This window comes from Falco biarmicus, chromosome 6, assembly GCF_023638135.1.
Source record: "Falco biarmicus isolate bFalBia1 chromosome 6, bFalBia1.pri, whole genome shotgun sequence".
Lineage (NCBI taxonomy): Eukaryota > Metazoa > Chordata > Aves > Falconiformes > Falconidae > Falco > Falco biarmicus.
The window spans coordinates 66,347,212-66,359,747 of record NC_079293.1 but is presented as its reverse complement, the minus strand read 5'-3'; the positions used below and the strand labels follow the sequence as shown (position 1 = coordinate 66,359,747).

At 45.2% G+C, this 12,536-nt stretch overlaps 1 protein-coding gene across 1 annotated transcript; it reads right to left on the bottom strand.

Moving 5' to 3' along the window:
• Window positions 1–262: 262 nt before the first annotated feature.
• Window positions 263–11,010, bottom strand: OSTM1 (osteoclastogenesis associated transmembrane protein 1). Its single transcript, XM_056343709.1, has 6 exons — window positions 10,640–11,010; window positions 7,312–7,426; window positions 5,722–5,819; window positions 4,252–4,416; window positions 3,293–3,458; window positions 263–2,998 (listed from the first exon to the last, which is right to left on the bottom strand). The coding sequence occupies exons 1-6, from the start codon at window positions 10,982–10,984 to the stop codon at window positions 2,943–2,945; spliced, it is 945 nt and encodes a 314-aa protein (XP_056199684.1). The 5' UTR covers window positions 10,985–11,010; the 3' UTR covers window positions 263–2,942.
• Between the last annotated feature and the right edge of the window lie 1,526 nt (window positions 11,011–12,536).

Here is a 12,536-nt window from a genome sequence, read left to right as displayed (position 1 = left end):
ACCCAAGAAACTCCGTTGCAAGTAACAGGAGCCTTTCCATATACTTCAGCAGGCTTTGACTAAGCTGAAACTCCACCCTTTCCTAGCAGTTGCAGTATATTTGTTCTGTAATTCAGTGCAGCACTGCTTTGAAAACAACTTTCTGATGCTGTTTTCCTGCAAATAGCATAATGGGGAATAATAAGCAGGTGCTTCTGAACAGAAACCCGGAACAGCAGAAGTGTTAAACTACTATAAATGAAGCAATTAAGTAACCACACTGTTCATTGTTTATTGACAATCTTTATTAGAGCTGACTTTCTGTATTTAGAGGGTAAGTATAAATACAAATCAAAGTGCTACCCTGCAGTAAGAAATCTTTATTTGCACAAAAAAGGTACAAACAACTAGTATTTCAAAGTTCATCCTATTTAGTACATATAATACCAAAAAGGCAAAAAATAAACCAAGATGAAAGACTAGCAGCAAAAAGAATTCTAGTTCTCCTTCAACACAGTCTCTGTGCTTCCACATTTCTCTAGGAAATAGAGTATAAAGAGAATTCAATCAATTTATATACGAAATATCCTACCAAAAATATAACACTGTGTAAAGAAAGTTAGTAGTACAAAGTTGGGGGGGGGGGGGCAGGACACAAAGAAAAATGAGAAAATAGTAGATATAATATTAAAAATCTCAAATGTAAACTTGACTGCTGCTTTAACATTAAAAAAAACCCCACCAAAAGTCACATGAGTATTTCCGTTTGGCTTAGCAGCCAGGAAAATAAGAAAAGCTGATTTTTTAAATTTTTTTTTTTTAAAGTGCTTAACCACCATATCCAAAAGTAATGACTTTCAGACCTACTTAACATGAATGTGCTCAAAAAGCCACTGCTTACAGTATAAAAGCTGTCATTCTGAAATGCTGCACATACAAACTGGCTTTATCTGCACGAATGAAAGATTCCTTTGAACAGCTCTCAATCATATGATGTCCCAAATCAATGTAATGCTATTACAGTGGGCAGCTGAATAAGTCCCAGAAAGTTGAAGTTTAAGAATAATAGATATAAAAAGTAATCTTTTTTTTTCCTTTTTAAAGGCAGCATGCCTCTCCCAGCCGCAAGAAGGTAAATTTATGTAATAAGCAAGAGAAACAGAGTTTTATGGCATTGTTGTAAACTACCTAGAACAAATGTGACTGTGGACATGTTTACAGAGGGAGATAAACACTTACTGATAAAGTATAAAAAGGCAACCACTTGGGTAGGACCAATTGCTAACACAGTATTTTACTTGGTATTAAACATACTGTCCACTTGCTTTATAACCAATAGTATGTCCTAACTCAAAAAACCACAGTAACAAGAAAACCAAGAAAACAGATGACTTTAAGAGCTTTAGGACTTTTTGTTACACTGTTAAATATTTATTTGAGCCTTAGTGCAAAGGAAAAAAAATTAACATTCTAGGCTCCAAAGCAAGTCAAATACATAAGACTATTTCACGGGGTTTTGACAGACATGAGACACACAGATTCCAAGAGAAAATTAATTTTTTAGCTGTAATGGCCACTCATTTTTATCTCAGGGTTTGAAAACACATTTAAAAATGGGAGCAAAGACTCTGGCATTCATTAACCTCAAGTACAGCTACAAATCATTCCAACCCTACCACCCTCCCAAATCTAAACCATCAGTATTGCTGCAGCTGTTGAATTGTGCCCACAGCCTATCACTAGCACTGTCCACCCCCACATTATCGCAATAATTTCTCCATCAGCTCTGGAATCCTGCAAGCTTGCATTTGTTTACATTCATCTATTTCACAGGCCTAATTTTTGTAAACTATTTCTTGAAAGCCATCAGTTCCCAACACAGTATCTTCATTGTCCTTCAGGACAGTTTTTAAGTCAGAGAACCCTCTGGTTCATTTACCACTAAAACACATTATCTAGAAATGGTAACTTTTTCCCTACAAAGTTCCTGTAAACACTTCTGTGTTAAGCCACAGTAAGCTTTAGACCAGGAAATTCAGCATCTCCAGTGAATTGACTTCACCTCACTTCTCTACAAAAAGAGCAACCAAAAAAAACCCAAACAAAAAAAACCCTTTATAATTAAAAAGGAAAGGATATAACACAACAATGAAGCATTCAGTTAACTAAGCAGACATCTAAAATAAGCCTCTGAAAATGTAACATTTGAAAAGCAATTATTTTAGTGGTTAAAGTGTGCAAAGGACTAAATACGCCATATGTTTCAGAGATAACCCAATACTGTAGTCGTCAATGATTACTATTCAAGTCTAGCACGGGCAGTTCTGTTGCTTTTGTTGCTGGCTTTGGACATTATATATTACCACTTTCTCTTTATATTTGGGCATTATATACTACCACAGCTTTCATGTCTTTTTTTTTAAATAGATACCAGCAACATGACTTTAGAGTGGTATAGGAAATACGGGTTTCTTTTTTAAATGTTTCCTGTTCACCCCAAGTATGGCAAGACTGAATATTATGTGGAATTAAACACAGTGTTTCAAGCAGGAACATCAAATATTATTTCAAGTTTTGTCTACGAAAATCACCTCAAAAAGATCCAGAATTTCAGGTTTCTGTGAAACAAATACAGTAATTATGGAAAAATACCATGCAAGGAAAGTATAGCTATGCTATTGATGAGAAGTACAAAAGCTTAGAACCAGAAAAACACCAGCTTCAGCCTGAGACTGAAAAAAACCACAGATTTTTCAAAACCAGAGTCCATACAGTGTCCAACAGCCCTGCCTTGTCATGTTTGTTAATAATCTCGCTTAGAAGTCAGACAGCATTTTGTTTAACTTGTGTTGCTCTGTATCATTACACTAAACCATAATTAACTCCTCTTTTGTCCCGGCCTCATTCCAACACAATTGTACCCACTGTATACCAGCAGCAGTTCTCAGGTTTTGTTTTGCAGCTCAGCTGTATTTTTCTTGGATGTTCACAAGACTGGCATTTGACTGGATGCGCTTGGCTGGAAAAGGAAAAATTATATGAAAATTAAACACAAAGAATTCCACAAAACTCTACTCCCTCTATTTATCCGACACAGACTTGCAAACAGCTTTCTGTTCACGTCCAGAAACTTCAATGAAAAGATACGGCTGAAGCTCTTTACTACCCTCCTTCAGGGGACAGCAGCAGACTATTAGTTGCTATTAGCGCTGTCAGCACAGCTGCAGACAGATCTGGCTGGGCCCCCTCTCCCACAAGAGCCAAAGCAAGTCCCTGGCACCACCCAACTCCAACAGCCAGCACCACCACTTACGCAAAATGAGAATCCGTTTCTTCTGCTTTGAGTGAAGGAAGCTACTAAGGTAAAAAACAATAGGTAGGAAGAGAATAAAGGATGAAACTGCAATCACTGGGACCGTATCACTGCAGGGAACAGAACAGTTGAAAGTCCTGCTCCAAAGCTTACGTGTGATGTTCATCTAAAAGAAAAACATAGGCCATGAAAGCAAGCACATGTATTTTTGCTGTGCAGCATAGCAAACACTCAGGCCTCAAGACATTCAAGTGTTCATATAATGACCTCAGAAAACAATACTTTAACAGATCTCCCCCCAAAAGCAAGCAAACCCCTAGAAATGTAGAGACAGACAATTTTAATGGAGCCAAGATGTCCACATCGAAACTTTTACAAGCGTCAAAACCAGACTGTGCTCAGATACACTGTAGACATTGCCACATGCCCATTTCCCAGAGAACTCACTGACAGCCTGTGGGGACAGGGCTAATCCCATACTTTCGACAGCACTCCTTTTGCCCAACCACTTAAAACCCCACAATACAGCAAAGCTTTTTCCAAACACATGTCACTAGCGCTGAGGACCCCTATAAACAGAAGGAATCAATTATCACACTGGCTAGAACAATAGCAGTAAAGCTTCACATTAAAAGCCAGAAGATTAAGAGATTATTTTTAAATCCATCCCCTTCGCAGGAACAAGAAATGGAAGTGCAGCTACTCAAACTGGAATGCACTTGGGTGATCAGGAGCTTCAGCCATGCTGCTGCTGCACTGACTGAGGACAGGACCTAGCAAGACAGGCCCACCAAGGTAACCTCCCCTCCATGGGACATCAGCTTACCAAAGGCACTGCTGCCCATGCTGTCCCCCACTGAAAGGGAAAAGGCAATCCCTCACAAGACAAGCACAAGTGGCTCAGATTAGTAAAGACCTCCATGACAAGGACTCCCTGTTGAATGTTAATAAATACTTACGGCATCTTCCACGTCGATACACAAGTGTGCGGAGTGCCCAGACTCACCACCTTGCCTGTTCATCCTTTGCAAGTTGTTATACAGGTCATTCAACATTTTGTAGGTTTCGTTGCAGTTTTTACATACTTCTGTGTAGTTGTTTGGTGACAGATAGATTGTTTGTCCCTAGGGTTATAAAGCTCTGTATGAATGTTGTTTTATGGCATCATTAAAAAAAAAAAAAAAAACACCTTAAAAAAATAGAGCCAAGTTTGAACCAAAATCCAGATTTCTAGCATCCTACACTGAGTAAAGGCCCAGACAGACAACTCATACTCATGACTAGGGACAGAATCCTTTTCCTGCAGGTTCTGCATCTCAAACTGTTCTTTGAACTAGCAGTTTTATTTAAACATTTTTCAAGTACCAGTTCCCAGAAAAGAGGGTGGGGGTGGGAAGAATTACTAGTAATCCAATGTTATTCTGAAGCCAGAGATATCAGTTTTCTTAATAGTATTTTGTTTGTTTTTTGTTTGTCCATACCTAACAACTGTTAGGTTGCTGCTGCTGAACTATATTGACGGATACAGACTGTGCCATAGTCAGAAATTCTTTCCATTTGCGGCCTTCACCACACCTGAACGCAATAGGACACACTTGAAAACAATACCACAATCCTACAATCTCTATAGGTATTGCAGTCCAGTAATGGTTGTACCAGGTACCCACCGACCACTGGATTAAGTACTAGTTCAGACACTTTAAGTGATCCGCGGGCCAGTTCACACTGCTCCTGACCAAGGCCTATAAAGGCACATTTCCTAAAGATCATTAATAATAAAAAAAGCAGTTTTCTCAAGAGATTGTCCCACAGCCACCATTTACAGTTTTTACTATTGAACAATCCTGAAATTTGGCCAGTTTCTGACTGAAATGGAACATTGCAGTTTCTTCGGCTATTTAAGGTGGGGTTTTTTTAGGACAATTACCACATGTATTTCACTAAGTTATATTGCCTTTGCAATATGGACAAACTTTAACTACCCATAATTTTACTAGTCAAAATAATTGTTACAATGATTTAAGATAGCTGGTCTTTCTGAACTAGACTATATTATCAAAAGGTTATTTAAAGATTGAATTGTTAAGTCAGAAGATAATTCTACAAAGAGATAGAAAAAGAGACTTACAGCATGCAGACATGCCATTCCTTACTATATAATTATCAACTATTGTGAATTCAGAAATTCTGATGTGAAGTAGCACTGCAATTACATACAAAATGAAGTCAAGGTGACTATCAGTTACAATTGTTAGGTTCTCAATCTGTAAACATCTGCATTTTACAGATCATTGCTTTCTCTGCCTAAAATTCAGAAACTCACCAGCAGTTTATTTGCCTAATCTATAACTTCAGTTTATTCAGCATAAATAAGATTTTGCTAGCCATTAGAGGATTTAGTGCTTCTTTTACATACACAGCATAAATACCTGAAGGTTATGTTCAAAACATGTCAGAGATTTATTGAATAAATCCAGGAATTCTACAGTAGAATCTGATAATCCCTCACTGTTGTTCTTTAAACAATCTGTCAAAGAGAAAGAAAAACATCAGGATATTCTAATTTCTAACATTTCCATAGCTGATAAGCCCCAGATACTCCACTCCTGCAAAAAGAGCTCTCGACTATAAAAGACAGGTCTAGTCAACACTGCGGTTTCCTTATCTGCCTGCCACTGATGTCTCAGACCTGCTGACCTAACTCTTCATCGAGACCATATTTCAGAATTAATTGGCCTTGATTAAGTGAAAGATGAAGACTATCATCAAGAGCTTTCTGAAGAGGGGGTCTGAATTATCTTTGGACTTAAAGATAAAACAAGACATTAATTTTCTAGCCCACCAATCTGGCTTTGCCCAGCAAAAGTAACAGCCATTTTGTGAAAACAGAAGCACCAGCAGTAGAGATGAAACAGAGAGCATCCAGTAGAGACAGACCGTGAACACAATAGCAGAAATCAGAGCGTAGGTTATTGATGTCTAAGAAAAGAGCTGACCATTTCACCAGCTTTGAGGGGAGCTCTGGGGCTTTCCTCCTAGGCAAAGGCTCAACCCTACCATGTTACTGCTTCCACCCATCTCACCCCACTTTAGGTGCTCTAATCACACAGAGCCTTGAAAACAACAGTGGTTTGGGAATTTAGACATTCAGTGACAGCACCGTGTGAGCAAGCCAATATCCTAGAAAATTCTCCTGAAAGGAGGAAGTGCCATCAGTAATGAGGGCAAGCATCCAGCTGGACACTGGGCAGAGAGAGGCTAAGCACGGCAGGACAGCACAGACCACAGAGCTGCTCCTGTACTGCCTTTCACAGCCCTCACACAGCCCAGATGCAGGAATGAAAGCAAACACTTCTGGGCTCTCAAGGGACACTGCAGTAAACTTTAACACTTTACACTCAACTCCATAGTGCTACTCCCACTGTTTTCTAGTGTACCTGTTAGTGTAGGGTCCCACTCCCCACACCAAGGGAATGACAAAAAGCCATAGTTTAGCTGTAGGCATGGCACAGTATCATCAGCATGGGGACAGCGAGATACAGGGATAGACCCGGACACCCGCCATGCATAAAATGAAATCAAAAGCATGGCTATGGAGGCAGATACTGTTCAATGTGCAGCCATTCCAGAGTTACTGACTTTACTAACAAACAAGGAAAAAAATTTTTATATAAGTCTCTTAAAAAACGGGAAAACTGAGAAAAACAGAAGAAACCACACTGAAGCTAAGGAGAATCTCCAGCAAGGTCTGTAGATCACAAACTAGCAAGACTAGCTTTTGCGAGAATAGTCTAAAAGAATAATTATATAACAGCTAAGTTTTCTGACAGACTAATGCCCTCAGATTTTGGCAGTATCCCTTACAGAATAAAAAGCTCGTGCCCTTCATTAGAGCAGCTCCAACAATTTTTGTGTTATCTACTCACTGTATTTAAACAAATACATACAATTCCTATCTGTGCAGTTTTTAAGGGCTAAATCATAACAGTGGCATGAAAGCTACAGAACAAGTCACATACTTGCACAGTTGGCTGCATCCCAGGTTTCATTAAAGAACTCCGAAAGGGTCACAACTATCTGCAGCCTGTCTGAGGTCAAGATGCTTTTGGCACAATTGTGGCTCTCAGAAGAATTCTACAAGGAAAAGGAAACAACAAGTGTTAAAAATACAAAGGGAAAATTTTGAAAAGTTTTTTAGGCAAGCACAGCTAAGCAATCACAATGCATCACATCAATATTTCTAGAACAGACAGAGCAGAACTGATGGAACAAGAAAACTCTTTTGATCCTCCAATTCATACTATGAGCAACACAACTCACAGTCTTTGAAAATCTACTAGGACTGCATGGAAGTCAATCAAAAATATGCAACTGAAAGGTGGGGGGGGGAAGCAGCAAGCACAGAAATAGGGCTTCCTCTGCCAAGTAGCTCAAATTCATCTATTTCTGGGCCACTGCCCCAGAAGCCAGCTCAAGGCGTTTGCAGTCAGAGAGAAGACACGATTGTTCTTGATAGACTGAAGGAATATTTGAAGGAGCTGAACCAACAGACTGGCCTCAAAACAAAGCAAACCCAAACAACAGAAAACAACCTCCAAACACACCGTACCAATACACTGCATCAGCAGCAAACTTCCCCCTGATGCAGCAATATCAGGAACGCCGTCCTCTGTGAAGCAGCACCCATGGCTGCTCCCCCAAGCCTATGACCAGGCCGGGCTCTCATCCTCCCCAGACACGGGTACCAAGCTCATCTGTCTTAGAGAGCCGTACGACACACCCCATCCTCAAAGCAGGCACTGGCGCAACTCTTGCAACAATGTATTCTCTGAACCAAGCTCATAAAAAAAAAAGAAAGAAAAAAAAAGAGTAACTATAGAAGCAGTTACAAAATAAACAGCAAGAACCCCTATCGGAATTCAGAACAATGTTTTTCTCCTTCAAAGCTTTATTTTGTCCCTCAAATCCCTGATATGAAACCATGACCTCAGTCAGCTGACTCCTGTGCTCCAGCTCCTGGTTTCTGGCTGCTAAATTGACTTAAGCACTCTTGAAATTGTAAAAGCTGCCAAAAGCCTCTTTGATAAGTGACGTGGGACATAAGAGAAAATAATCTCTTTAACAAGAAATATGTTCCTTACAGAGCTTTATAAGAGATCCAGTTTCCATCTCTCTTTGTTAAAACAGGTTTATTTTTAAACAAGAAGTTTCCCTTGGAGACTCAACGGCAGAAGTTGAGTATCGCCACATCTGGTAACTCCTACATTCACCCACTTTCACTTCTGCTAAATTACAAACGGATATGCAAAAAAGTTATTTATGCAGGAAACTCTCTAGTTGCTTCATTAAGGCCTCTAACTGTGAAACTTCCTCGCTAGCTAGACTTATGAGTGGGAAAAAGCACTTCAAATCCAAAACTGAACCAAGTCGACCTATATCATTCCTTAAATGTTTGCCTAATTTATTAATCAGTCTACTGCCAAGAACTTCATATTTCAAAAGATACCCAAAACTTAACTTGGCTGCTTCTTTCATGTTGCACTGTAATTATTGTAGGAATGCGAAGATAAAAACATCAGGTATCTGATTACTTGTGATCATGGATTGAGGTTGCAAGAGGTCACCTATTTATTTGGTTAATCCACACACAGAAGGAGACGCAAATGCTCTTTAGTACAGATGTGTCTTCCAGACCACATAGTGGACCAGTCCTCCCAGGCTGCCAGTACACAAGCACAGCAGCTGCAATGACTTCATACATATTGTAAGTACTGGGATACATTTAGCAACCTAATCCTAGCCAAGACATCATGCTGAAAATACCAAGAGAATTACATACCGAGTTTCTCACTTTCACACTACCTAGTCACTGGTATGAAACAGCTTCCATATGAGAAACAAATAAAACAGATTACAGGTTTGCAAACTAGAACAAGAGACCACTGGCTAGATATTTGCCCTAGAAAGGACAATTATCAAATTAACATCCATGTCCTTTTCTAATACAGGCACTGGGGTGGTGAAGGGAAACAGGCAGACAACACACCAAAAGCAGAAAGTGATACTTCTTCACACAACAGGTAACTAAGCTGTGAAACAGTTTGCAGCAAGACACTGTGGCACCAGAAGTTTACCTGGGTTTAAAGAGCAACAGATTTTTTTTCTTGTCAATTGCAATTCTAAATAAAGATTCAGAAATCCCAAGATTGGAAGCACAATCCACATTGTTATAAACTCACTCTTTGCTTGTACTCTTACCAGGACACCCACTTCTAGCCATCACCACTGAACAGACAAAGGTCCTTTGGTCTGATGCACTGTCATCCTCACATCATCCCAGAGACCAACTTTTACAAATGGGTAAACTGGCCAAAAACATGCAAAACTAGTTGTGAATCACCTCCAACACTAAGAAATTAAAAAAAAAAAAAAAAAAAAAAGAGAGAGAGAGTGAGAGTTGATCAAGAGTCAGGAGAATGTAAACACAAGATCCAGCTTCAGTCAAAGTTTCCCACTGGTGGGGTCCACAGACTCCAGCCAGTGCTCAGGACTTCTAGCTTGCTGCCACACACTCCCACCAGCTCTGGAGCCAAGAACACTGTGGCATGGTTCCCCACAGATGATGTGCATCACTCGCCACAGCTTCAGAGACCACCAATTTTCCAAGAAGCAACAGGCACCTAAGCTCTGGCAACGTTCCTGGTTAGCACTACACAACAACCTGTGAGCCAGCGCACGGCTTGAGCCATTGCTACATCAGCAAGAACAGCTCAAGTTTTTCCACTCGCACAGAGAAGCAAGGCTTCTTTCTGCAGGTGAAGCTGCTTGCCCCTAACCACGCCAGGAGCTGGCTGCACAGACCATGTCACCACGCCGGGCTGCAGAAGGTATCGCTGACAGCGGCGCTCCCCACATGCTCCCAGCCTCTCCTCAACTGCCTCACGCACCCGGTGGGGCTTCCGGTGCGGGAACGGACCCCTGCGGGCTGGAGATGCCCTACCCGAGACACGGGTACCCCGCTCACTGCCTCGGCGGGGCAGGCCACCCCGACAGCCGCGCCCAGGCCCGGCCCAGCGCACGGCGCCCCCCACCCGGCGCAGGGCCGGGGCGCAGGGCCGGGCAGACACTGGCTGCGGGGGCCGCCGGCAAGGGCGAAGCAGCCCCGGACCCCACGTCCACGTGCGTGGGGCCCAGCCGCGCTCCGCACCGCACTGCCGTGACTGGAAGCCTCAAGGCAACAGCCCGGGCCCCCCAACCCGGCAGAGGTGCGGGAAGGGCCGCACGCTGGTCCCCGCCCCGGGCAGCCCCCCTCGCCCGCTCGCCCCCCGGCCGGCCCCGCGGACGCACCCCGACGGCGCGGGCGATGCTGCCGTACTGTGCGAGGAGGCGGCGGTAGTGGCGGTGGCAGGCCTGGCAGAGCCGCACCGGGCGGGCGCGGCGGCCCAGGCAGCCCGTCAGCGCCGCGCTGCCCTCCGCGAAGGCGGCGAGAAGGCGGCGGCACTCGGGCTCCAGCTCGGGCAGGTCGCCGGGCAGCCCGGCGCCCCACAGCTCCTCCGCCAGCTCCTCCGCCAGCTCCTCCGCCTCACCCAGCGCCTCCAGCGCCAGGGGCCGGCGCGCCTTCCCGGCGGCGGGGCCGAGGGCGAGAGCCAGGGCCAGCAGCAGGGGCAGCAGCAGGCACGGCTGCGGCGCCATGGCGGCCGCGCCGAGGAACCGGAAGCGCAGCGCCGGCAAACGACCCGCCTCCGCCGCGGGACGCCGCCGCTCATTGGCTGCGGTTGGGAGGGGCGGGGCGAGAGGCGGGGATGGGGCGGGGCGTCTTTCCGGGGCGCGGCGGTGGGGTCTGCCGGTCCCGGCGCGGGCAGGGGCTGACCGCCCGGGGGGTGCCCGGACCGCCCGAGGGGTGCCCGGACCGGGAGCGCGGTTTCTGTGCCGTGCATTTCAGCCAGGTAACATTCTTTTAATCTGAAAAGGGGATTTGAAAGTATCGGCCGTGTGGGAAGTGACTTTCAAATGTACTGAAAATACAGCAACTATTAGGAAAAAATCCTCAAACCGGAGGCCGAGTGGATGAGGGAGGAACAAGCCGCGTATTTCTGCAGGCAAAGTGTTTCCCATGTTTTGTCTCAAGCCGGACACCTTTGCTGGTACCTGGCCCCCAACTTTCCCGTGGCTGCCTCCGAACAGAACTGCGGTCACCAAAGGAAAACTCTGCCCAGAGCAGGAGCGAGCGCAGCAGCGGGTAACCCTGCTCCCGGGGCTGTAGTGCCAGGCTGCCTGGTAACTCCTCTGTCTGGCAGGACCTTGACCCCGTCCGTGCCTGTCCATGCCTGTCCCACCTGGATAAAGCCCTTCCCAGCCATTCCGGTGGGATTTTGACAGAGTCTGGGTTTGTTGGTGCTCTGGCCAGTCACACATCCGAGAGGCAGAGCAGAGCCCTGCAACTCCAGACCGTGGTGCCTTTGGGAAGAACAGAGCCGAGCAGGATGCCTCACCATCCGTTGCGTGCGGCTGGTTCGGTTCTGCACACTTGGCACCGGTGACAGGAGGCAGCGCTGGCTGGCAGTGGCCTGATGGTTGTGGCAGCTGCTGGGAGTTCAGTGCTGCTTGAACTGTTTCCCTGTGCACGCAGCCGTGCCCAGCTCCGCCGGCTCCCTGTCACCTGGCCCACCTGGCCTGAGCTTGTGCCAGCCAGCCGTGCAGTAAATGTCACAGGGTGGAAATGTCCAGGATGGATTTGTGCAGTCAGGTGACAACACATCAGTAAAGGTGATGATAAAGGTGCATCAGGCAGGCAAAGAGCACCTGACAGAGACCGTCTGGCTTCTCTGAGTGGGCTGAACACCACAGCTCGGAAGAAATGGCTTTCAAAACAATGAAGGAAACCAAATGAAAACCATGACACAGACATGACAAAGACAAGACAGAGTGTGGCCGAAAATGTACCAGATTGCCTGTAGCTGCAAACCGATTGGGGTGAGGGCCCTCGTTTGGGTGCTGGAGCATCCCGGCACCATGCTGCCCAGGCTCCCATCGCCCCGCCGGGGTCTGGCCAAGGCCAGGCGCTGCTGCTTTGAGTCACCGCGTTCGGGAACCTGAAGCTGCTTAGCGGGACGCACGTGGCTGGGGTGGCCCCAGGGCTGGACGGTGGCCCCCCGTGCTCAGTTCCGTAGCCGGGGTGCAGCTGGGCGCCGGGAAGCTTTGGGGCCGCGGCGCTGCCTGCACCGAGCCGGCGGCCTCAGCCCTG